Genomic DNA, 26,964 nt, shown 5'->3' with positions numbered 1-26,964 from the left:
GACTGATTCACCATGAGGATATTTCCTGCAGGACAGCTCTCTGTATGATTTCTTCTTGCCAGATATCTGTCTAGTCTCAGTACCTAGTGGAAGGCTCACACTTGGCTACTTACATTAATTACATAGCGGCTGAGGCTGGAAAAGGTCATTCATTGACGGCAATAGGTAAACATTCAATGAAGCCACACAAGACAATGGTGAATTATTCCCAAAGGTATCATTACACTTCATAGCTTAACATTTTGCCACGACTCAAGCTGGCTGAATTTAAAAGACCACACATTTTATATTCATATTAGAAACTGTTCAGTTGTGAAAATATGCATATTCTGTGTTATAGTTGTCCCTAGTTCTTCTCTGTATGTGGAGGAGATTTTGGTTTCTTCTTAAAGTATGAGCTCTCGCTTCCACCTCCGTCACTAATCACTGCAATAAAGCTTGGCAGCAGCCACAGCAGTTAGTTGTTCCATTGTTGCAACAATGGGGTTGATTCAGCGTTGCGCACTGCTACAACTACTGTAGCATCTTTTGCCGTAGTTACGTCTACGACTTTATGCTATTACTAGTAATAGCCCTTCCACAGGAGTACAAGTGTGTGACTGTGCAAGGACTGAGACGTCCACTGTATGCAACAATCCAACTTGGTGCATCTTTAGACACTACCATGGGATGCACTATTGAAACTTGCGCGTGTCCCATGCTAGGTGCAGATTCTCCATCAGAGTATGGCCTCCAATATAAGCGATTCAGTATGCAACTAGTTATGCTACACTCCCATAACACACCCATGAAACAGTGTATGGAAATAGTCACTGCCCAGGAACGCCCAATGCATTTCTGAAACCACGTGTCTCGATCGCTATTGCGTGCACACCGTGAGGTGCATGCAATGCATGACTTTTTAGTTCTTAGACACATGAGCAGTTGAAAAGCATTGACCATTTACAGGAATATCAGCATTGCATGAAGCCCAATATAGCAGATTTCTGCCAAACAGCTATGTCTAAGTGTGCATATGTAGTTTAATTATTTGTAGCCTGGAATGTAACAGATAACTGAAATGTACATATACTTGATTACCAGAAGTCATCATGCTATTATCGGGCCTAGTTCAGAGATGTTTTGGTAGTGCACATGTGTGAAAAGTCCAAGAATTCCTTACTGCACATGCGCAAGCCAAGTGTCCGATGGTGTTTGCAATTGCGTACAGCATCGCTAACATTTCAGAAGGGGTTTGCGATATTATGTATCAAGGTGGATACTGGGAGGTGACTTAAAGTGATCTCAAAAAGGGGCCGTTTCATGGGAGAGTTAGGGAAGTGTAACGGGCGTGTCTGGGAACGCTGCTGCAGTCCCAGTTGCAAAGCTAATGCTTCAGAGGCCATGTGTAGTTGGTTTTGAGTAGAGTAGCTAGAGTAGATCCTAGGCTACCGCAAATGTTGATGGTGTGACCAATGTTGTGTTGATGTTGGAGTGTTTACAAACACCATCGCAAATGCACAGACCACGGAGCCTGACAGTGGGCGTCTCACTGCTCGTACACTCCATCGCACCGTGGAGCAGAAAAGAAAGGCTGACATCAGCATTTGCTTATTCCCACAACTGCATGGTTGCCACCTGTTCCTAATTCCACAAACAGTCCAGGTTTTAAATACAATCCCCTGGAAATCTTTGTGTCTGGATTTGTCACTATTTTGTAGTATTGACCAACTACACACAAATAAATACAATTTTTTCTATGGTTATTGTTATTCTTTAATGTATGCGTATTCACTAGGCTTTATAAGTCAATATGAAGTCGAGCATTAAGATGAAAAATAAAAGTATGCACTATAAACAGCTTTAGTACACATAACATCATGACGATTGAAGAGCTCCAAGGTCTGCTGATATTATCACGTGTGATATCCTCAAATCTGCTGACTCGGCAACAAAATGTCCATGGAAAATTTGTTAAAATGTTGGCAACTATGGACTTTTGTTCTAAACCATCTGGAGCACCATATGCTGCTCAAGTTTGGTCTTTCCCAAACGCTGGAGCGCCTCAGGTTGCATAAGTTTGGTCTTCTTCACCATCTGGAGAACCACAGAATGCCAAAGACCAGTCTTATCAGCTGGAAAGCCACATGTTGCCTAAATTTGGTCTTCCTCACCAGCTGGAGATCCACAGGTTGGCAAAGTCTGGTTTTCCTTGACATCTGGAGAGCAATATGTTGTCTAAATATCTGGTTTTCTGCAGTAGCTGGAGAGCTACAGATATCCAAAACCTTGTTTTAATCAGCAGGTTGAGAGCCGCAGGTTATTCTACATTAATAAAATGGTTCTATCTGTTCAAATGTCCTGCAACCAATATCAACCAATGTTGCTGCCATTTTCTATTGCAGTTGACCAAATTTAAGCAATATTCTTAGGGGTTGCTATGTGTTACAGAACATTTCTGCTCAAGGCACCAGTTTATTAAATAAGCCCCAATATATAATTATTGCTATGACTGTTTAGTCCATCATATTTACTTTTCGTATGCCGTATGCTACCCCCCCACAGACATACTGCCTGTATTGAGGAACGCTTAGGTGAAGATAGGCCCTTTTACAAATGATGTTACGTTTGCACTCCTTCCTGTTCCAACATGGCTGGCATCTCCAAGAAAAACCTCTGTACTTTTTGTTTCCATTGATGTATAAATTAGACCTACTGTAGCTTGTGTTCTATGCCTTTATAAAGGGGCGATTGATACACTTTTTGTGGTCAACAAATTCATCTTTATTAATTTTGTGAATGAATACAGCAGCAACTCTTAAAAATGGTATAAAAAAAAGCACCCACCCCATTTTCTATCAACAAAAGGGATGCAGCTTATGCCAACTTGTGTGCTTTGCATGTGGTTTCTTACCAGGGCACTGGTCAAGGTACAGCTACATTACTGACCGCTCTGCATATTAAGGGTGTATCTTGGATGAACTACTGTAATTGTACAATTACTAATTCTGCAGTTCAATTGCAAAATACATATGTTTCCATCTGTATGGTATGGTCCACTTACATTGTGTCTTTAGAATACAATCTCAGACATGTATATGTACATGTATTATATTTGAACTATACTAAATATAATAAAATGGTACTTATATAATTACATGCATTTCCCATAATCCTAATGGGACATTGCTAGTAGAAGGTCATTGTGTCCTTGACAGACTACGCCTGATCTCATTACAGAACACTGAACTCATGTGGGAAGCTCATTGTCTCAGTGCCCACCTCTCTAATATTGTTTTGGGGAAACATCTTGCCAGGGCCGTAACTAGGGTAGTGCGACCAGTACCGTGGCACAGGGCACCACAGGGCAGGGGGCGCTGTTTGGGCCTGTCAATTTTCCTGTTTATAATCATTCTCACTTGTAGCTTCCTTTTCTTTTATTCCCAGCATCTCCTGGCCTCCCCTATGTCTTCCCTGGCCCATCCCCATGAGGTCATGGCCCTTTTTCAGATGCACTATCTTATGTCCCTATTTAAAAAATGGAGGGGGGGCGCCAATGCTCTCTCTGGCACAGGGCATCATAAAATCTAGTTACGGCTCTGCATCTTGCTTTGTCAGTCCTTTAACCTCTCCCTCAAAGTAAATCATCTAATGTCTTCTATATCTAAGATGTGCTGGGTGTGAGTTAGTACTCCCAGAGTGTTGCATTGTTCACCGACTCTGCATCTGCTTTCAGGGTGCCTGCCTGGTCCCCCCGTAGATATCGGCCATTTTTGCCCTTGATGGCCACACGGTTGTATTCTCGGAACTCAAAGAAGAAATCTTCTGACATGTCTCCATCTGTACAAATGGTGCCATTGCTAGAGATGTACCAGAACTTTCCACCCTGACCTAAGAAGGGAGTGAAGATTAGAACATTTAGGATTACATTCTAGAATTTATATGTATTATCTATATTACCAGGGCTGCTTTTAGCATAGGGCAGAGAGCATATCTGGATTGGGGTTCCACAACTAGAATGTGTCCCAAGTTTCCATAGAAATTGTCAATATAACTATATTTAAAAAAAAAAAGTTTAATTTTAAGGGTGGGATTTTATTTTTAAGGGGCTTTATAGTCAAGCTGAAGTATTCACAGCTTGTAATGTATCCTTGGCCTCTTCATTTCTACCTGTTACAAATTAAGACCTGGGGGTATATTTTCTAAAGTGTAGGTTTTTTGAAATGGAGGTGTTGCCCATAGCAACCAATCAGATTCTAGCTATTATCTTCTAGAAGGTGCTAGATAAATGTAAAAGTAGAACCTGGTTGGTTGCTATGGTCAACAGCTCCACTTCTAAAAACCTGCACTTTAGTAAATATACCCCTAGAATTTATGTTATTTTATTATTTATCTAAAATATTATGCCTCTATATTTGTCATATATTCAAGTTTGTTAAATAAACACTGATTTCTACTCTATTTGTGGGAAAGGTTTTCCACTGTACCTTTTGTACACTTTGAAAAGCTTAAGGTGGGTACACAACTAGCAGATATATCTGCAGATCGAGTGATCTATATATCTGCAGATGGTCGTTCATACACACTGAACGACCATCATCTTCCAGGCAGCCGCTGCATGTGCCACCCGTAAACACTTGCTGATAAACAGATATGTCTGTAGATATATCTGTCCATCGGCTGTGCAGCACAGCCAATGCGATATGTCTGTAAGCGACGTTGTTCACAGACATATCGCTGGTACACGCTGGCCGACAGGCGCCAGATATATTGGCCGATTCAGCATAAACCCATGCAATCCACACATGCAAAGAAATCAAACCATAGATGTCCATAAATTAAGTTATGTGTAATAATGTGAAATGATACAGGGAAAAAGTATTGAACATGCTTACTGAAATGTATTTAATACTTCGTACAAAAGCCTTTGTTGGTAATGACAGCTTCAAGACGCCTCCTGTATGGAGAAACTAGTCTCATGCATTGCTCAGCTGTGATTTTTCTTCCACACAAACAGTCTTTAAATCTTGAAGGTTCCATGGGTCTCTTCTATGAACTCTGATCTTTAGTTCGTTCAATAGATTTTCAATTGGATTCAAGTCAGGTGATTGGCTGGACCATTCTAGCAGTTTTATTTTCTTTCTCTGAAACCAATTGAGAATGTCCTTGGCTATGTGTTTGGGATCATTGTCTTGCTGAAATGTCCACCCTCGTTTCATCTTCAGCATCCTGGTAGATGGCAGCAGATTTTTATCAAGAATGTCTCGGTACATTTTTCCATTTAACCTTCCTTCAACTACATGAGGTATGCCAGCACCGTATGCTGAAAAACAGCCCCGCACCATGATGTTCCCACCTCCAAACTTCACTGTTGGTATGTTTTTTTTCTGGTGATGTGCAGTGCCATTTCTCCTCCAAACATGGTATTATGGCATCCAGAGAGTTACATTTTGGTCTCATCTGACCGGACATATTCTCACAGTATTTCACAGGCTTGTTCAAATGTTGTGCAGCAAACTTTAAACGACCTTCAATATGCTTTTTCTTCAGCAATGGAGTCTTGCGTGGTGAACGTGCATCCAGGCCATGGTGGCTGAGTGCATTACTTTTTGTTTTCTTTAAAACAATTGTACCTGCTAATTCCAGGTCTTTCTGAAGCTCTCCACAAGTGGTCCTTGGCTCTTGGACAACTCTTCTGATAATTATTTTCACTCCTCTGTCAGAAATCTTGCTAGGAGCACCTGGTCGTGGCCGGTTTATGATGAAATTATGTTCTTTCCACTTCCAGATTATGGCCCCAACAGTGCTCACCGGAACATTCAGAAGTTTAGAAATCCTTCTGTAACCAATGCCATCAGTATATTTTGCAACAATAAGTTTGCGAAGGTCTTGAGAGAGCTCTTTGCTTTTACCCATCATGAGATGTTTCTTGTGTGACACCTTTGTAATAAGACACCTTTTTATAGTCCATCTTTTGGGACTGAACCAGCTTATATTAATTTGCACTGACAAGGGGCAGGGTTGCTTTCTAATTACTGATGGATTTCAGCTGGTGTCTTGGCTTTCCATGCCTTATTGCACCTCCCTTTTTCATGTGTTCAATACTTTTTCCCTGTGTCATTTCACATTATTACACATAACTTATGGTGCATACACACGGTCAGGTTTTTCTTCAGATCTGAACGATAACAATTTAAAAAATCGTTCATATCTGAAGGAAAATCTGACATATCTGACATGCCTGAAAGATGAACGATGAACGATGCGCATTCCCGATGGTCAGATAACGATATCTGACATCTGATGTGTTTGTAGTCAGACTTGGACGATTCCATTCATTTTAATGCAGTCAAAAATCGTTCAAATCTTTGGTAAAATCGTTCATCTGACAGATCTGACAAATCTGACCGTGTGTATGCACCATTAATTTATGGACATTTATGGTTTGATTTCTTTGCATATGTGGATTGCAAGGGTTGTTGCTGACATTTGGTGAAAATGTCATTACAATAGCCCCATTACAAATATATTTACTGAGAAAAATGTTGATATGTTCAATACTTATTTTACCCGCTGTATGCTCAAACTCATGGAGTTGCGGAGGGGGCAGAATGACTATTAAGTTCCTGCAGGCTTTAACTGTAAATCCATGATTATTTTAACTGTTTGTAGGATATTCCTGTAAAAACTATATATACATTATTAATCTAAAAAAAATCCTAATTTGAGCAATTTCTTTGAGTTCGCTTTACATCATTTAGCACCGATCCCATTCTGTCTCATGTTATAGTGTACAATTTAGTACATAGGGCCTCATTCAGCATGGATCACAAGTCTGTAATCTCACGCACCCGCTCGCTGTGAAATTATGCAAATGAATGCGATCGCAGTACTATAACAAGACACCCACCACTGTATAAAGCCGGCCAGTTCCCATTACATCCACAAGTCAGCGAAAACATCGGTAACATCGAGTAACGTCAGACCCACACAAACAGCTGTGGTTGAGCTGACCCTGACTCACAAACTGAGAAACTTCCTGTCGCCATCTAGAACTCTGGCTGTGTATGCCATAGCAGGGTCTTAATTATGCACGCCTCTGTAACGGCATTCAAACGCACAGGCACGCCTGTGTTCCTTCTGCCACACCCCCTCTCCACCCCCAAATGGCACTTCCTGTCAATCATTTCTTGATGGCTCTGCGTACCTGCTGCGTTTGTTTTCGTGATCGCAGCAGCCGGTTCGTGCGTGCTGCAGTGTATGCACAAAACACAAACATCGACCAGGTGCGTGCGTTCGCAGACGTGCGATCCAAGCTGAATCAGGCCCATAGAGAAACAAACTTATCTCCTACCCGGGATCCGACTATGTATTCAAAGATAAGCACTGAACTTGAACCCTATACATTGTATGTAGCACACACTAAATGGCATCTGACCTTTAATTTGATATGCTCCATTGTTACAGATGATCTGGAAGACATCATATGATGAGCGATTTGCATCTAGAGTATTTGATGTTTTATGGTAACAGACAAATCCCAGATCTCCACGTAAGACCAGTATTGGTCTGTTTATCAGCTTCAATGTGAACTCCTCATCCTCACCTGTGGATTAAAGTGAAAAAATGGAGGTAGAGTATTAATGTCTAGCTGGAATTACATAGTCAATCTGATTGCCAACCCACCAGTCATTCACACACTTATGTTGATCGGTCTCTGAATAGATTTCCAGGGATACTTTACTGCTGAGCTGACTTGTCTTAACTCATCATGTGATACTGTCTCCATCATCAACACCTATTTAATGAATTTGACAGCAATAATAACAATAATAATTTTATGTAACACTTTTTTTCTCAGTAGAACTCAAAGCACTTTTTATTTGCAGAATAAAAACAATACAAAATAAGCATAACAAACATTTTGCATTTTAAATTGTCATATTTAATATATAACAATTTATACAGTGCAAAGATTAAGAATAGATGGTATAAATTGTAATAAGAGTGAAAAAAAAAAATTACTGAGTAGTTGGTCAGTATTAACAAATAGGAACATTTCTTGGGAAACTTTACCAGGAACAAATCTCTAAAACCTGGGACAATTGGCAATTATACTATGACTCAACATAATATTTTATGGAGTAATGTAATCGCCCTTTTCTGGTGGATTGTGTTTGTTTTCTATGTATAACTAGTCTGTGTATGGCACTTTTATGACACTTATATGGTTATATTCTGTGTGCAAGCACTCTGATGCTGGAGTCTCGTGAGTATCTTTCCTACATAAATAAATCATAGTACGCTAATCCATTGCGATCGCTATGCCGTCGCAGCACAACATCAGGACGCCCACACATCCGTAATGTTTAGCAAGACTGCGAAACCATCGGTAACATCGAGTACCATCGCAGCCTCATGCACACTTGCACAAGCTCTGACCATACTCAGGAATTGCTAGCTTTATTGCATGCTATCAGTACTCATGATGTGTATGGCATCGCAGTGAATAACTTATGCACGCCCACGCAACAGCGTTCAAATGCACTGGCACGCCTGCGTTTCGCCGACCCCCCCATCACCTCCCAAAAAGGGCACTTCCTGTCAATCACTCTGTGATGGTTCTGCGTAGTCACTGCGATCGCAGTACCAATCACCGTGGCTGGTTCGTGAACTGTGAGATGCATGCTCAGAAAACAAAAATTGGACGATTGCGTGCGTAATCGCAATTGCGACTGTAATTAATCAGGCCAAATGTTCTGTCACCTCCATCTATGAAGCATTGCTGTCCCACACAGCTGTTCCTGACGTGTCATGTCATCATTTCCCTAATCAACTGCAACCTCTCCCCAACTGACCTAACCTTCAGTCATGTAGTACAGTGTTGAATCTGAATCATCGCACTCACAATAATAATTATTTCTTGCTTTTTGTTAAGACCCCAGCTTCACTTATTTATTGTTACTTTCTCCTTACCACTCGTGTCTTCCTATTTTTCCTACCCCACCTTAATGTCACACAAACTTTCAGATTTTATCATATAAACCAGAGGTTCTAAATTCTGCCATTACAGTCCAGGTTTTAAGGCTATCCATGCTTGAACCCAGATGGTTAAGTCAAATTGACTGTCTGTGCTCAAATATGGATATCCTTAAAACCTGGACTGTAATGACGGAGTTTGGGAACCTCTGACATAAACTATTTTGTCACATAACCAACATGATTATTTTAGCTCTACCCACTGTATAGCATATTGCTTCCCAATCTGCATCAACCCAAAAAATATTGTTTATGCCCCCTTCTGTTATCAGTAAGATTAGTTATGTGTATTGTTAGAAAGCCTGTGCTTTATGTTTTCCAGTCTGACTGATAAGTGAGAACCTTATAGTTTTGCAGCCAATAAAATAATGAATGTTAGTGATTACTAGGGTGCGATTGTTTTATCATCCTCTGGACAAGCCAGTTAGAATTTAGAAAATGTAGAATTGTATGGACATATGTATTTTTAAACCTCTGTAAACCTGTATCTACGTATGTAAACCGTCGGCTAATCAGATTCAGCATTGATAAGTCAAGTGTGAGTTAAATAATATCTGGTTACTACGGCATATAGTACACACAGTAATTTATTCACAGTTTTGGACAATGTTGTACTGAATATTTCTAGAAAAAAAAAGTAAATGTAAGTCCTAGCTTTCTAAACTCACCAACTGAGTCGCACACAGCCGCCAGCTGTCCGTTCTTTTTCGTACAGACGTACTTCCCATTGCTGGCCTTCAGTGCAACTCTCCTTCCCCTCCATTCAATCTCGAACATTGTGTTGGCAGCACTGTTGGTGACAGGGGAAGGATAAAGGGTAACATTTCAGTTAAACCCCTTCTACTCTGTTAGATACTTACAGTAGATTCTTTGGTGACCTAGAAATAATGATGATGATCATTTAAAAAATTATTTCACTTACTGTTATTTTTCTCCTATCATATATATTTTACAAGATATAGCTAGTTTAAGCAGATTGCAAGTTTATAATTCATACTGCAGTTTTAGTTATTGAATCACACTGAAATGGATAGTGTTCTCAGTGACGTAAAAAACAAAAAGAAATCTGCTGACTTGATGCAGAATGGTTTGCACTCTCAAGTGCTTTATGGCGTTTTACACACTTTGATTTTCAAACATCTACCCTGGTGCAGGATTATGACTTTCAGGGTCCAAGTGTAATACTGACCCTTTCTATACTGGAATATATATAGTATTATACTTAGAGATGAGCGGTTCGGTTTTGCTGAAAACCAAACACACCCAAACGTTGGGCGTCTGGGTCGAACCTTGTTTAGGCTCGGGTAGAACCAAGTCCTGTCTAGGGTCTTCTCGCCAAGTTCGAAACTCTGATCTAAAAAAAATGTATCTTGTGTATTTTGGATTGCATTTAAGTCTCTCCCTTGTGACTTCAGGTTCTGTAAGGTAGTCAAAATTGAGTGGAAATGAATGTTTTTGATGTTACTACTACTATAGGAACAAAAGCTGGTCATGAGTTACATGATTTTAGCTATTTTTATCAATATTTAAAGAAAACTGAAATCGAACGAAAACACTTAAAAGGGCGGTTTGGCCAACATCAAAACACGACGATGATTTAGAACCAAAACACGGGGATCTGACATCTCTATTTCTACATAATCCATGTGCTGTGTAGAAATTGCAACCCTTCTTGCTGAGCTCTTAAAATGATTACACGTAGTGGAAGCAACCATATTGTGCATTCAACTGGCATTCAGAGAAGGCAGCGTATCAACTTATTAGGAACCAGTGACAATACTGAGTTATATTGATAGGCTCTTGTATGTAATTTTGGGCCTAATTCAGTCTTGGGAATAGACTAAGACAGAGCAAGTAACTGTGTACCTGGACAAACCATGTGCAATGCAAGTGGTGTTAATACACACATTGGTTTTTTGCATGTGGGGTAAATACTGGCTAATTTTGCATATAGCCCACAAATGCTTGTCAGCTTTATTTTTTTATACTGTAATTTAGATATCAGTTTGAACTTACCCCTCCCAAATCTAAATCTCTCTGCATATTTAAAGTCTGCCCCACCTGCAGTGCAGCATGGTTTTACCAAGATGCAGTTACTTGCTCTTTGTTAAGGGGCATACACACGAGACGATATCTTTGAACGATATATCGTTCATATCGTTCCGTGTGTATGCAATGAACGACCAACGATGCGCACTCCTGCTGGACGATAACGATATCTTTGGTCGTCCGTACATGCAGGCCAATATCGTCAAGAATTGCCTGTTCAGAGATGTGGCAGGATGACTTCACTGAAAGATATCTTTCAGTGTGTATACCCAATATCGTTTTTCCTACAATACAGAAAGTTCAAGGGAAATCGTTCACCAATATCGTTCTAACAGTACATTGTCCCGTGTGTATGAGGCTTTACTCTATTCCCAAATCTGAATCAGGCCGCAGGCTCACACCTTTCACTTCTGTGATCCTGCAATGGTCAGTGATGGGATGTGCATACATTTTTTTTTATTCTTTTAATTCTTTTTATTGAATCAGAGACATAAAGACAAACAATTCAATTCGACAGTAAATCAAAAATAGGTTTGTGGATACATAATAGCAAACAGCATCAATTTGGTTTAACAAGATGTCAGAGTATATATGATACAAAATATAAATAGCAAAATGATGAAAATATAAATAATATAAGTAGTATAAGTACTATATGTGGAGAATGCACCGTGTGGGATCCCACTATTGAGCCACTGGGGGATCATTATCCAGCAGACGTAGGAGGTACCACGAGGAAGAAGAAAAACATTTGATAAGAAGTTGTTGTGTAACTACTGGAAGTGTACAAATATAGCTCTCCCATATTTCAAAAAATTTAGCCACCTTGGATTCTTTGTCCAAAGAGGCCTCCACCCAGTCCATTTGGAACAAATAAAATAACTTTTCTTTAAATAATGAAAAGGGGGGAGTGCTTGGTTGAATCCAAACCTGTAAAATTGTTTTCTTAGCGGCTGCACTAATTGCCAACAGTAGTTTGTGACAACCTTTTGTGATACGTTGGTCTTGGGGGGGAAAATACCCAATATTGCCCACATAGGATCAAATGGCACAAAATTAACTAAATTATCCAGAGCAAATTTACGAACCCTTAGCCAAAAAAACTAATCAGGGGGCAGGACCACAGACAGTGATAAATATCTGCGTTGTCTTCCCTACAACGGGGGCATGCATGTGAGGTCGAGGATCCCGTTAGGAAACTACAGTGTGGGCTAATATACGTTTTGTGATAAATATTTAAAAATAGTTCCTGATAAGAACTCGCCGAGATAAGTCAACAAGAGTCATATAAATTCTTGAGCAGTATATCAGGCGTGAGATGAGGGAATTGGTGTGACCATAAGGGCAGACTTGTTTGAAGAGTATCGTAATCCAAACTATCTCCCAAAATAGGTAGTGGTGGGATATCGCCTTGCATGAGGGTGGGGGAACCGATGGTAATGAATCTAAATTGTTAACCCAGTCCTTATCAGAAAAATATTTGGTGACCTGTCTTATATAATGTTGAACTCGGTAGTAAGCAAAAGGAAAACATCATAGAAACTCAAATTTCTCAACTGCCTGATGGAACGTGAGAGGGCTCCTAAGACTAGAATCTACCAAACATTTCACAGAGTGAATACCCCGGGCTGCCCACATTGAGAAAGGGATTGTAGCACACCCATGTTGAAATTCTGGGTTTCGGATCAGAGATATAAATAGAGTTTTGTGGGCATTTAATCCATGTTTGTGCCTTAGTATGTGCCACATCCGACGTGTGGGCCACAAAAGAGGGTTAGCCTTTTGATCCAGAGTGATTTCACAATCATGAAGGTGCAAAAATGAGATTAGGTTATAGTCCATTAGAAAGTTTTCTTCAAGGACTAAGTCAGTGTAAACAGATGTGACATTCAACCAGTCTCGTAAATGTCGTAATAAAGCGGCATGGTTATAATTATTTATTTATTAACAGTTTCTTACATAGCGCAGCATATTCCGTTGCGCTTTACAATTGTCATTGATTAATAGAACAAAACTGGGTAATAGACAGATATATAGGTAGGGAAGGCCCTGCTCGCAAGCTTACAATCTATAGGGAAATAGGCAGTAATACACAAGGATAGGTACTATATATTGCATTTTGGTCCAGCCAGAATGCACAGTTTCTTGGTGGGCTGCATGATCCATTCACACCGGAAAGTCAGCCAAATGTCATGAGGATGTGAGAGAAAGACGATATGTGAGGTTGTGTGTGGACTGTGAAAGGGGATGTAATTGGATATGGAAGCTATGAAGGTTATGTGGGCGGTTCTGGGATCTGATAAGCTTGCCTGAAGAGGTAAGTTTTCAGGGATCGCTTGAAGGATTGGAGACTAGAGGAAAGTCGTATTGTGCGTGGTAAGGCATTCCATAGAGTGGGTGCAGCCCGAAGAAAGTCCTGTAACCATGAGTGGGAGCAAGTAATGCATAGGGATGAGAGACGCAGATCTTGTGCTGAGCGGAGAGGTCGGGTAGAGAGATATTTTGAGATGAGTGAAGAGATGTATGTTGGCGTGGCTTGGTTAATAGCCTTATGTGTAAGTAAGAGTATTTTGTATTGAATACGGTAGAAAACCGGCAACCAGTGGAGGGACTGACAGAGCGGGGCAGCAGACGATGAACGTTTGGCAAGGAAGCATAAGCCTTGCAGCTGCATTCATAATTGATTGTAATGGCGATAGCCTTTTTTTGGGAAGACCAGTAAGGAGACTGTTACAATAGTAAATGTGGGAAATAATAAGTGCATGGATTAGAGTTTTTGCAGTGTCTTGTGTGAGATATGGTCGAATTTTGGATATGTTTTTTAGATGTATGTAACATGATTTTGAGACAGATTGAATGTGGGGAACAAAGGACAGTTCAGAGTCAAGGATGACACCAAGGCAGCGAGCTTGTGGGGCAGGGTGGATTGTCGACTTATCAACTGTGATAGAAAGATCAGGTTGGTAACTGTTATTGGCTGGTGGAAATATAATTAATTCTGTTTTAGAAATATTAAGTTTCAGGTGGCGAGATGACATCCAAGATGAAATTGCAGAAAGACATTCAGTGACACGGACCAGTACAGTTGGTGATAAATCTGGGGAAGATAGGTAGATTTGAGTATCATCCGCATACAGATGGTACTGAAATACAAAAGAGCTGATTAGTTTGCCAAGAGAGGAGGTATAGATTAAGAATAGCAGAGGCCCTAAGACAGAGCCTTGTGGTACTCCAACTGATAGAGGTAGCGAAGAGGAGACAGAATCAGAAAAACGAACAGTGAAAGAGCGATCAGATAGGTAGGAAGAGAACCAAGAAAGAGCCGTGTCCTTAAAACCTAGGGATTGTAGTGTTGTATGAGAAGAGAGTGGTCAACAGTGTCAAAAGCAGCAGAGAGATCTAGAAGAATTAGGAGTCAGTAATGGCCTTTAGCCTTGGCAGTGACCAGATCATTTACTACCTTAGTCAGTGCTGTCTCTGTGGAGTGTTGGGAACGGAAGCCGGACTGAAGTAGGTCCAATAAGTTGTGTGAGTTAAGAAAGTGTGTGAGGCGGGTGTAGACAAATCTCTCAAGTAGCTTGGAGGGTCATGGGAGCTGGGAGATAGGACGGTAATTTGAGAGAGTGTTGGGGTCAGAGTTTTATTTTTTCAGAATAGGAGTAATCACTGCATGCTTGAACAGTGATGGAAAGTTGCCAGTAGAGAGAGAGAGATTACAGATTGGATAAGCACAGGAGACAGAGCTTTACTGATTTGTGAGGTTATAGGATCTAGAGGAGAGGTAATATAGTAGGAGGATGAGAAGAGGGAAGATACTTCATCTTCGTTTGTGAGATCAAATGAAGAGAATGTGCCAGAGGATACAGGTAGCGAATTGAGCAGGTCACTAGCTGAGGAAGAGCATACCATTTCATTTCGGATCTCATCAATCTTGTCCCTAAAATAGGAAGCAAAATCTTGCGCACAGATAGTAGCAGGTGGTTTGGGTGAGGGAGGTGTAAGAAGCAGTTTAAATGTATTAAAAAGTCGCTTGGGATTAGAGGCTTGAGCAGAGATAAGAGATTGGAAATATGTTTGTTTGGCAGTGTCCAGAGCAGTACGATAAGAGTTGTAGATAGTCTTATATGTGAGGAAGTCACTTGGAGTATGAGACTTTCGCCACTGACATTCTACTTTACGTGAGAGTTTTTGTAGATGCCTTGTAAAGTTAGAATGCGACGGTTGACATATAAGTCTACGTGGTGTGTGATGGGTAGCTGGAGCTACTTCATCAAGGGCTTTTTCTAGAATCTGGTTTAAGTGTGATGCAGCAGTCTCAGGAGAAGTGAATGTAGAAATTGGTGAGAGTTGTTGTTGTAGAGAGGTAGATAGTTGATGAAAGTTAATAGCATTAATATTTCTGCAGGTTTTAGGAGGTTTGGTTGATTTCACTGACGTTGAGGTTGACGTAATGGAGGAGAGTGTGCAGGTGATAAGGTTGTGATCTGAGAGAGGGAGAGGGGCATTAATGAAATCAGAGACTGAGCATAGTCGGGTGAATACAAGATCAAGGCAGTGGCCCTCCTTATGAGTAGCGGAGTCAGTCCATTGGGAGAGGCCAAGAGAGGAGGTTAGAGAGAGTAGTTTGGAGGCATGAGGAGATTGTGGACTGTCAATGGGGATATTGAAATCACCCATAATGATGGTGGAGATATAATGGACAATATTAGGGAAATTAATTCCTCCATTGAATTTGTGGATGTGCATACATTTAGAAATAAAAGTGGTAGAGTACAGGTAACTGTTAAAGGCTTGTTTGGTGTGTTTGTCTGTGGTGCAGTCACAGTGGGCAAACCACATATAAACTGAAGGCAATATAAATCAGCAACAGGGAACATTGGGGCTGTATCAGAGGTGGACGCTAATGCAATAGCTGCTGCGACTTGTCACCAAGCCCGCCAATATCCACGGCAGGCCCGGGTAACAGGGGCCGTGGCCTAATCGCGGGAGGCGTGGCCACGCCCCCTTAAAAAATATATATGTTTTCAGCGCTGCAAAGCGGCACTGCGCGCTGGTGGGGGGGGGGGGGCGCTCTGAGCCCCATCAGACCGGCGCTAAGCCAGGGGGTGCTCGATCAGTGTGATCGCTACCCCCCTCAGGCATAGGAGACTGCTGTGGCTGCTGCTCAGCAGCCACGAACAGTCTCCCGCTGTAGCCCAGCACACGCTGTGTGCTGGGCTGCTGTGAGGGGGGGGCGGCATCGGACCCGGGCCCCCCAGGAAGCCCGGGCAATTTGTACCCGTTCCCCCCCCCCTCTTGGCGCCCCTGCTTGTCACAGCCGCTACTGCAAATGTATGCTAATACCGCTGCAGATGGGCTGTCTATTGAAATTCCCACCAGCTGCGTCTGTAATCACACAATCAAGTGGACATCGGCCGCACCATCGGACATTAGAGCAACCCAGCGGTTGTTCAGAAATTCCGATGGTACATGGCCACCGGTGCCAATGGAACTGCGTCTTTCAACGCAGTCCCTGACACTGATACGCCTGCCAATGAATACCACCCGCCAGTCACCTATTGGAACTGCACTTCCGATCTGTGTTTCCCACCGGGATGCATACGCAGTGCTGGACTTTTCGCTCCACATCGGAGATTTTTCAGGGATAAAGTATCGGGCACGCACCCAATTTATCCCCGTATTCAATATAAAATCTACGAAAAAGGGACCTGGCGACGTGGGATTTGCGATAAACTACGAAATTTTCCTGGAAAAACTTGTAGGACCCCCCTAAAGTTGCAAAAACATGGGGGATCACTATGGGTACCCCCGTTTTAGCCTGCAAATGAAAGTCGGGGATTTAAATAGCCGCAGCAGGTGTTTTTTTCCCGACATTGAAGAAGTGTTGCAGAAGAGCACTTAGGTTATTTTTTTAGTTTTTTTTAAGTGGTCCCATCAAATTGGGGGTACATGAAAATGGGTACTAGCATATTTTTATGTCCCTAAGTTTTTAAAAATTCTGCAACTATGCATCTGCCGCTAATAGCCTATTCTAGAATACACCTGCCTCATACTTGCAGAATAGCCCTGAAGCTATTTCCCTATTTTTAAACACTTTTTTCCCATTTATTTTTTTTCACCCCAATTTTTAAATAAATTTTTTGGGGTGTCCCTATTTTTTTTTTTTTTTGTTCTTTTTAAAATGTCATTCCCAGGGATGCAGGCTATTTTTTTTAAGCCTGCACCCCTAAACCCCAATTCTGCACTTTTTTTCGCCACCTATTCAGTGGTGAAAAGTTGTCCCCGTATTTTTTCCAAAGACTTTTCGAACCTGCGAAAAGTCTTTGAAATTGAATACAGTGTAAAACTAAAACCGGGCAATAATGACGTCATAGGTGCGATATTATCGCAAAAACTGAGTTTTCGTTCCATATTGAATTCCCCTAATAATCTTAAATAAATGGTACTTACATTTCAGTGGCTGTAGATTGGATTCCACCATGGCTCACAAGGGTCCAATACTTGCCAGAATTAGTATGAAAACTACACTTCTTGGTTTCTTTATTAATTTGCATTTGGAAAGTTTCAAAGTCTGTCTCTTCATCTTGGTTGGCAGAAACATTTGTACCTAAAGATTAAAAAAACAGTTTACTAAAGATGGAACTAAACCCCTTGAAACTCTGTTCAAGTTGCTCACAATGAAAAAGTCTGTCACACATCTGTACCCACTGATTTTAATTAATAAATCAGCTACCATGTTCAGAGCTTAACTTTTTTTTAGTATAACAAGGTTTATTTTCAAAACAATTTTTAATATGATCAATTGCAGCAAAATTGTGTGTTTTTAGAACTTATTTTGTAGAATTGCTCTGTATCAGGCAAAGGAAACTTTTAAACATATTATTTTTATGGCAATCCACAGGTACTAAGTTAGAAAAAATGAGAAAGTGTGGCTGGAGATATCTGTAAATATTTAATCTATTACCTAGAACCTTGCATTGTTATAAAATAACATATTTAACTTTTCCTGTTAACACTGCATCAGATGTGGGACGCATATGCTTGCTCTCTGTGGCGACAGTGGTGTACATGCCCAAACCACCTTTGCTTGGCATTTTGATGAGTTGGGATTGAAAATTAAGGGTGTATCATGCTGAACACCCTTTTTGAATTTCATTACATATTTTGTGACTTGAGATGTATTCGGGATCCCAGCGGTCAGGATCCCGACGGTCAGAATACTGTCTCCGAAATCCTGACGGTCATCAGACTACCGGCTCCGGAATCCCAACGGTGAGTATTAGGGTTAGGCTGCCGAAGGGGAAGGTTAGGGTTTAGCTGCGGTAGGGGTGGGTTGGGGGAAAGTTAGGGTAAGGGTTAAAATACTTACCAACAATACATTTCACCATCGGGATTCCGGAGCTGACATTATTACTATTCGGATTCTGACTGTTGGGATCCTTTTCCCAACCCGTTCGAATCATGTATGAAAGTATTTTAGGTTAATTGTACAGTTCTTATATATCAACAGGTGGGGTTGTAGCTTTTGTATAATCAGTATTTGTTTGTGAACTGTAATATGCAGGGTTGGCTGGTTTAAACCAAATGGTTTCTTTAAAAAAAAAAAAAAAACTTTTTTTTCATTATGCTGTGACTGCAGGCACGGCACTGTGACTTCTGAAAACAAACCTATTATAAGGAAATTCCACATTCTAGTTGCTTGTGGTCTTCGTTTGAGTGAGCTGAACCAATACAGTAAATTTACACACAATAATGAATTAGGGAGGGTGAACCATATCAGAGAGGTACTAAATCTGCCTAGGATCAGCTAAGACTCCACAAACTCCTCCCCTAACAATCCTATAGGACAGAAGAAACCAACACTAACATTCTCAGGGGTCTATTTACTAAGCAGTGTTAGGAGACAGAGTGAAAAGTGATAAGGTACCAGCCAATCAGCTCCTAACTGCCATCTCACAGTCTGTGTTTGAAAAATGACAGTTGGGAGCTGTTTGGTTGGCTCCTTATCACTTTTCACTCTGTCTCCTAACACTGCTTAGTAAATAGACCCCTCAATCTTAAAGGGTTAACAACTCCAACACATTAAAGAGGCAATACACAGAGAAACACCCCATAGTTTAATCTCCTTCTTGTTTATTTCAATTCAAAACCTTCAGTCCTACTGAGATGAGTGGAAAGGAGGAAAGACTTGTCTCTGTTTGGATGAGATAAAAAAATCCTAATAATTTTGGATTGTTCATGTTAGAAAGCATGGAAACATGGTTGGTCAAGGTTTCTAATACATAGCTAAACTTGCTATCCTCACAGCCAGCTGTGGTTTACACCGGAACAATCTGGTGTCTGGATTTCAGAGTAATGCTCAGATTTCAATGATCTCAAGGGCAGTTTGATCCACATTTCCAAGGGCCAGATATCAAACTCAAGGTAAGAAACAATTGTAGGAAAGAAGTTATAAAGCCATCAAAAGCACAAGAAGACAATGGCTTTACACTGGACGATGGGCTGCTCTGGTGGTGGTGGACACTGCCGCAGAGTATTCCCCAGATGTAGTTTATGGGTTTTTTAAAAGTGGTGAATCCCTTTAACTAAAGATGGAACATTGGTTTTCTCCCATTGTACTGTCTTACTTTTAACAATCTTTTAATTTATAGGAATAAAAATTAGCAGCTGCTTTGTGCAACTGTATGAAATAGCATGAGAATAGCCTTGGGATAACAAGAACAACATACAGTACATTAAAGAACAACATACAGTATATTATTGATTAAAGCACAATAAGGCTCAGAAGTACTAATTACATCAAATATTTTGTTGCTGTTCCTTGTCAAACCAAAGGTAACACTAACACCACCAAACTATTGCACAGTCCTATCCAGCAAATGGCAAGATAGCTCCTGCGTCCAGCTAAGGCTGGGTACCCGCTAGATGATATGTCGTCTGATCCGGAGGATGGGACCAACATATCGGGCATATCGTCTAGCGTGTACCCACTATGTTGCTAACAATGCGCGCTCCTGTAAAGCATCCTGAGACCATTCATGTGTGGGTTTCTTCTCAGCCAAGGGAGTGGGCTCACTCACAATTTTGCCTTAGAGCACAGCCATGAATAAAGAATGGTACCACAACATCCTCCAAGAGCAACTTCTCTCAACCATCCAAGAACAGTTTGGTGACGAACAATGCCTTTTCCAGCATGATGGAGCACCTTGCCATAATGCACAAGTGATAACTAAGTGGCTCGGGGAACAAAAACATCAAAATTTTGGGTCCATGGCCAAGGAATCTCCCCAGACCTTAATCCCATTAAGAACTAGTGGTCAATCCTCAAGAGGCGGGTGGACAAACAAAAACCCACAAATTCTGACAAACTCCAAGCATTGATTAGGCAAGAATGGGTGGCCATCAGTCAGTATGTGGCCCAGAAGTTGATTGACAGCATGCCAGAGCGAATTGCAGAGTTCTTGAAAAATAAGACTGCAAATATTGACTCTCTGCATAAACTTAAAGATGATTGTCAATAAAAGCCTTTGACACTTATGAAATGCTTGTAATGTTACTTCAATATACCATACTAACATCTGACAAAAAGGTTTAAAAACACTGAAGCAGCAAACTTTGTGAAAACCAATACTTGTGTCATTCTCAAAACTTTTGGCCACGGCTGTACTATAATCTCTGGTACAGTGTGTTTGGCAACACCGCATTGGCAAACCCAACCAGTTTATCATCCTCCATCAGTGGCAGTTCACAGGTTTCAACAGCAGAAAACAGCCAGAGCAGCACCCAAACAATCGTGTAAAGTGCCCAGTGCTGCCCATCCTCACCCTGCTTACTGGAGATGACCTAACCAACTCAAGCGATAAGGAAAGGTCCACTCTTGACATCACTTTACCCCCCCACCATTACAGAGATGAACAGCAGTGACCAACTCAGAATACCGTCACCCCAGCTTTACGCACAAATGGTACCACAATTTTCAAAACACACACATTTCAAAAAAACAAGCATAATGAACAACTTAAAATGGTAAAAGTATTTTTAACAAATTAGTAAACACAAACTGTATCTGTCGCAGAGTGCAGCTAGTGTGCAGGTAAGAGAAGGCCACAAACACATGTACGCCAACACCACTTCTATGTTTATATACGCTCAGTGTTGATTCTAATGTTTTTTGTTTCTCCCCTTTGCACTATTCAGTGTACCGCAAAAGGAAAGGGAAATGATAAAAACAGAACAGTTGGCCAAAGCTATGACCTCAGTCCTTCTACAGCAACTTAAAGAAATGGACACCGCAATGGCGGTCCAGGAGGATGCTCACTTAGACAAATTTTTAGAGATGGAGTGTGAAATGCATTAGTCCTTCATGGCCCAGTGTCTGACGATGCAGGAGCATTTGTCATGGGTATCTCAGGAGCGACAATTTGCTTTCCTAGAGCCATGTTCCCTCACACTCGATGCACAGCCACCACCCCAACAGGACCCATCCTACCAAGATCAACCTATTTATAACCCCTACAGTACAATAGGGGGCCTTACTATGACCCTAGTGCATCTTAAGCAAACCCCGAATTAGAATAGACTAAATAAATAAGGCTCATTTACTGTTGCAGGGCAGGGGAAGACGATACAAATTTATTTCTATGAGTCTAGTTTGCAATTTCTACTGTCAGGCACTTCACCAATAAATGGAAGTTAAGGGGGGCTGTTGAAGTCAAGGCAAGATCTTTAAGATCCCTAAAAAATATATTAGATAAGCCAGAAATGTTTGTCAACGGAGATACATGTGCCCACTGTTAAGGCATCATTTCATATTACGCACTTCAGTGTATAAAATATTTATGCTGTGTGCCATTGTATAATTGCCTACAGCAATTTAGTGTCGTGGATAATAAAACAAGCGTTCACGGTAGTGTACACTCTAGATAGAAGGGTGGTGATTATTAAGGTAAACAAATTTTAGCTTCAGTGGGCCTACATGTGATATACAGTATAGCTACTGGTAATGTAGCTATACATGTTTGATTTGCCCATTAAAATATGTCCTCCTTACGGATTAGCACCCTGTCCCTACAGTGAATTGCACAAAAATAACATTATGTACTTTACATGTGCATAGGGCTATGCTATATTGTAAACAAGTTACTATTGGAAATGTTATGTCAGGTTATTTAACAGTTCAAATAATGTTTCTACTTCAGAGTCCATAGGGGGTCCACAGGGTTGACCTTGGGGGATATAGCTGGATCAGGATCCATGGGCACCACACAGTTAAGCTTTTAGCTCCCAGGATGCACTTGGGTCCTCCTCTATACCCCGCCCCCGAGCCACAGGTACCTCAGTGTAAGTTGGTGCCCGGCCGCAGTCGGTCACCGCGCAGGGGGGCTGCAGGAGCAGCCCCCAGAAGCTTTTCATTTTCTAATAGATTTTATTTATTTTAGTTTCTCTTTTTACTACAGACGGCAGTGAAGGGCTGTCTGTACAGACGCCCACGCTGCCGCTCTGATCCCCGACTGGCGCCGCGACGCCAGTACTGATCTGGGGATCGCGGCGGGAGGCCAGAGTCCGTACTAGCCGGACTCTGTCTACCTCCCAGGACTGCTGCCGGAGTCGCCGGGGATTCAGGTAAGCCGCGCGTTCGCTGGCTAGCGGCGGCGCGCGGAATACCTTAAAATGCAGTCCTTTAGCCTCCGGTCCTGGGGACAGATCGGAGGCTGCTGGCAGTGGCGGCGGGGCCCCCCATAACCCGTGGGACCACTAGACCACCAGGGATAACCGTCAAGCGGGAAGCCAGCATCCCTGGGGTTAATGGCCAGCCAGGGTAGGAAGCCTTCCTTGTTCAGCGGCTCCTCCCCTCAGCTCAGCGCGCTTTTCAGCCTGCATGTCTAGCGTCCCTGAGCTGCAGTTCACTCTGCCACTCCTCCTTTGAGGTCTCTGGCGGCCATTTTTTACTACATGTGGCAGCGCAGATCCCTCAGGGAGCACGCGGACCGGTCCCCCTGTGTACCTCTCCCCTGTTAGGACAGCGTACACAGCACTATAGCCCTCCCAGACACTGAATCTTGGTGGTTGAGTGTAGTGTAAAGGTACAGTGAGTATATCTTCCTGCATGGTATGTGACTTTTGCTAGTACTGCTGTCTGTATTTTTCTCTTATTACTGTCAGCTTATATCTATCTCTTTCCTTCTTCCTTAGCCCTACAGGTGTGTAGGAGGGGCTTTTCTACTAACCTCACATATATAAATCAAGTATTTGTGAGGTCTGTCACATACAGTTGTGTGCTACACAGTGCCATATTCAGGACTGTTGTTCAGCACACAGGGAAGTGCAATTCTTTTTTCCTCTATTGCCATATATATTTTGTCTGTACATTATATTTGGTCATGTCTGAGGGTGAAGTTGAGCACTCCGGGACTCTAGTGTTGTTTTCCTGCAGGCGCTGCTCTGCGGGATTACATAGGGAAGAGGCATCTCTGGATGGCCTTTGTGAGCGGTGTCAGGTGACTCCTGGTCAATCCAGACCCCCTATGACACAGGAGCCACCATGGGCTATGTTTTCACAGGTGCTGGTATCTCTGGCGGACCGCCTTGCGGCTACGTCTGCTGGCCCTACGAGGACTCTGTCCCAGCCTATCATTTCCCATTCCCAGGGTACCCCGCAATTATTGCAGAGTTCCTCTGGGTCACAGACTGTGGACCCTTATTCAGGATTGCCTATCTATTTTCAGGCCACTCCTGCTACACAACAGTCTGTAGTGCCTTTCCAGGCCAATGTGGCAGCTCCTCCACCATGGGTGGATGTGCTCTCCAGTTCAGTCCAGAGTCTGGCAGCTGCATCTTCGACTTTTCAGTTGATGTTGCAGAATGACAGGTCTGCAGGGGCGTCTAAGCGTGCACATAAGTTGCATGCGGCGCAGATTTCAGGACACTTGAGGGGTCCTCAGATGAGGGTGAGGTCCAGGACGACTCCGATTCGTACACCTCAGCTCAGGAGGTGGAATCTCGGTCGTCTATTAATGTACGAGCTCTGGTTAGGGCGGTGCGTGCCATTCTCCTAATAGAGGATGAGTGACCTGCTCCTAAGTCGAAATTCCCTAGTTTTAAAAAGACTAAGGTGACTTCGGCGGTGTTCCCCCTGTCTGATCAATTAACGGATCATATGGCGGTGGCTTGGCAGACACCCAGTAAGAGATTTGTGCCTCAAAAGAGGTTGGCTTCCAATTATCCATTCCCGGAGGCGCATTGTAGGAAGTGGGAAGCTCCACCGGCGGTGGATTCCCACGTCACACGCCTTATTAGGAGTGCTATGCTGCCAATACCGTCAGTTTCCTCGTTAAAGGATCCCATGGACAGAAAGGTTGAGGCTTGCCTTAAGTCTATTTATTCCCTCTCGGGAGCAATTGCTCGCCCGTCCATGGCCATTTCCTGGGTGGCTAAGGCCATTGAGGGTTGGGCCAATGCCTTAGAGGACACTTTTCCTGAGGATACTCAGGAAGTACAGAGGGCATTACTAGGACAGATGAGAGATGCAGCTACTTATATTGGAGAAGCTTCCTTGGACGCTAGTCTGCTAACCTCTAGGGTGTCGGCTGCGGCTGTGCATGCCCGCCGCTCCTTATGGCTGAGGTCCTGGAGAGCGGACGCTGATTCATAGAAGGGCCTGGAGGCCTTACATTTTAATGGGGAAATACTTTTTGGTCCAGACTTGGATAGGATCGTGGATAGACTGGCTAAGTCCAAGTCGGCCTTCCTTCCTTCAGCTGCAGCATCTGCCAAGGTCCGGAGTTCGGCTTTTTGGCCCTTTCGGGTTCAGAGTAAGGCAAGAGGTCAGTCTTTCCCGAGGCAAGCAGCAGTTAAGTCAGCCTCCAAGTCCAAGAAACAAGCTTGGAGTGCCAGGCGTCCCTCTTCCAAACAGGAAGATAAGCCTTCCGCCTGATGGGACGGGCCTCCCTCTGGGGGATCCCAGAGTGGGAGGCCGACTTCTTCAATTCGCCCAGAGCTGGTTCAATACCACCACCGATGCCTGGGTGCGAGAAGTGGTCTCCCAGGGGTACGCCCTGTCTTTTCGGCGCAGACCGCCTCACCAGTTTTTCTGCATGAGTCCTTCTCAGGACATAGCCAAGGCTATGCTGATCAGGGAAGCTATAGACTCCTTGCTGACTGCAGGGGTCATTGTACCTGTTCCACAATCTCAGCGTGGGATGGGGTACTATTCTACGCTGTTTCTGGTACAGAAACCCAATGGCTCCCATCGACCCATTCTAAATTTAAAGTCTCTGAACAGGTTTCTCAGGATTCCCAAGTTCAGAATGGAAACCTTGCGTTCCATAATTCTGGCTATGGAACCAGGGGATTACATGGTCTCCCTGGATATCCAGGACGCTTACCTCAATGTGCCGATAGCAACGTCACATCAGAGGTATCTGCGGTTCGCTCTGTTACACCATCACTACCAGTTCCGGGCCCTGCCTTTTGGGCTCTCCACAGCGCTGAGGGTGTTCACCAAGGTGATGGCAGTTATGGCTGCCCACCTTCGGAACCAGGGGGTACGGTTGTTACTGTATCTGGACGACCTCCTATTGCTGGCAAGCTCTCCGGAGGTTCTGCTGCAACATCTCCAACTGACGGTGGCTTGTCTGCAGACGCTTGGGTGGTTAATAAATTGGAGGAAGTCATCCCTGTTCCCATCTCAGCAGATGGTCCATCTGGGGGCCCTCCTAGACTCTCGTCAGCAGCGGATTTTTCTAACTCCAGAAAAGGTATCTTCCCTACAGTTGCGGATACGCAGTTGCCTGGATTGTGCCAGTCTTTTGGTACACTCGGCAATGAGAGTGCTGGGGTCCATGGTGTCGACATTCGACATGGTGGAATTTGCCCAGTTTCACTCCAGGCCTCTGCAGAGGCTGATTCTAGCAAACTGAAACGGGTTGCCTCGCCGGATCCGGTCCCAGACGCTGGTGCTATCTCCGGATGTACGACAGTCCCTGAATTGGTGGCGTCAAACAGCTCACCTCCTAGAGGGTCGCCCCTTTTGGATCCCGGACTGGGTTCTGCTCACGACGGATGCCAGTCTTCGGGGTTGGGGGGGCGGTGACAGGCTCCTTGTCACTTCAGGGTCGTTGGACAGCGGAGGAAGCGGCTCTCCCCATCAATGTTCTGGAACTAAGAGCCGTGTACAGGGCTCTGCAGTCGGCCGGCACCGCTCTTCACGGAAGAGCAGTGCAAGTGCAGTCAGACAACGCCACCACGGTGGCGTACATCAATCACCAGGGAGGAACTCGCAGCCGGGCTGCGATGGCAGAAGTGTCTCACATCCTAACTTGGGCGGAGTGCCACCTTCCAGCGATCTCGTGCAGTCTTCATTCCCGGAATCCTCAATTGGTAGGCAGACTTCCTCAGCCGTTACGACGTGCATCCAGGGGAATGGTCGCTTCATCCAGAGGTATTCCAACTACTCGTGGACAAGTGGGGACTGCCGGAGGTGGACTTGATGGCCTCTCGTCACAATTACAAGTTGCCCGTGTACGGGTCAAGGACAAGGGACGACGGCACCAGTCTGGTGGACGCTCTGTCGGTGTGATGGACGTTTCAGCTGGCATATCTGTTTCCTCCGATATCCCTTCTGCCTTGGGTCCTGCGCAAGTTCAGCAGGATGGAGGCACTCTGGTACTGGTGGCCCCAGCGTGGCCAAGACGTCCGTGGTACTCCAACCTACAGAGTCTGTCCACCGACGTTCCGTACCTTCTTCCTCAGCGGCAGGACTTGTTGTCTCAGGGGCCCTGCCTTTACCCGGATCTGGGTTGTCTGTCTTTGACGGCGTGGCTCTTGAGACGGCCGTCTTAAGGTCCCGGGGCTTTTCTAGTTCCATTATTTCTACCATGCTGAGGGCACGCAAGCCTG

The 26,964-nt window shown here is 43.3% G+C and overlaps 1 protein-coding gene across 1 annotated transcript in view; it reads right to left on the bottom strand.

Annotated features, from left to right (window-relative positions):
- Window positions 1-1,784: 1,784 nt before the first annotated feature.
- Window positions 1,785-26,964, bottom strand: part of FSCN2 (fascin actin-bundling protein 2, retinal) — a 54,299-nt gene continuing 29,119 nt past the window's right edge. The window contains exons 2-5 of the mRNA XM_088472917.1: window positions 17,518-17,674; window positions 9,687-9,808; window positions 7,418-7,585; window positions 1,785-3,870 (exon numbers count right to left, since the gene is read on the bottom strand). Coding sequence (XP_088329043.1) covers window positions 3,665-3,870; window positions 7,418-7,585; window positions 9,687-9,808; window positions 17,518-17,674 — 653 coding nt within the window. The 3' untranslated portion in view covers window positions 1,785-3,664. The remainder of the gene's footprint in view (window positions 3,871-7,417; window positions 7,586-9,686; window positions 9,809-17,517; window positions 17,675-26,964) is intronic.

This window comes from Taudactylus pleione, unplaced genomic scaffold (assembly GCF_031769625.1).
Source record: "Taudactylus pleione unplaced genomic scaffold, aTauple2 ptg000016l, whole genome shotgun sequence".
NCBI classification, from domain to species: domain Eukaryota; kingdom Metazoa; phylum Chordata; class Amphibia; order Anura; family Myobatrachidae; genus Taudactylus; species Taudactylus pleione.
This window is presented reverse-complemented; position numbering and strand designations above follow the sequence as displayed.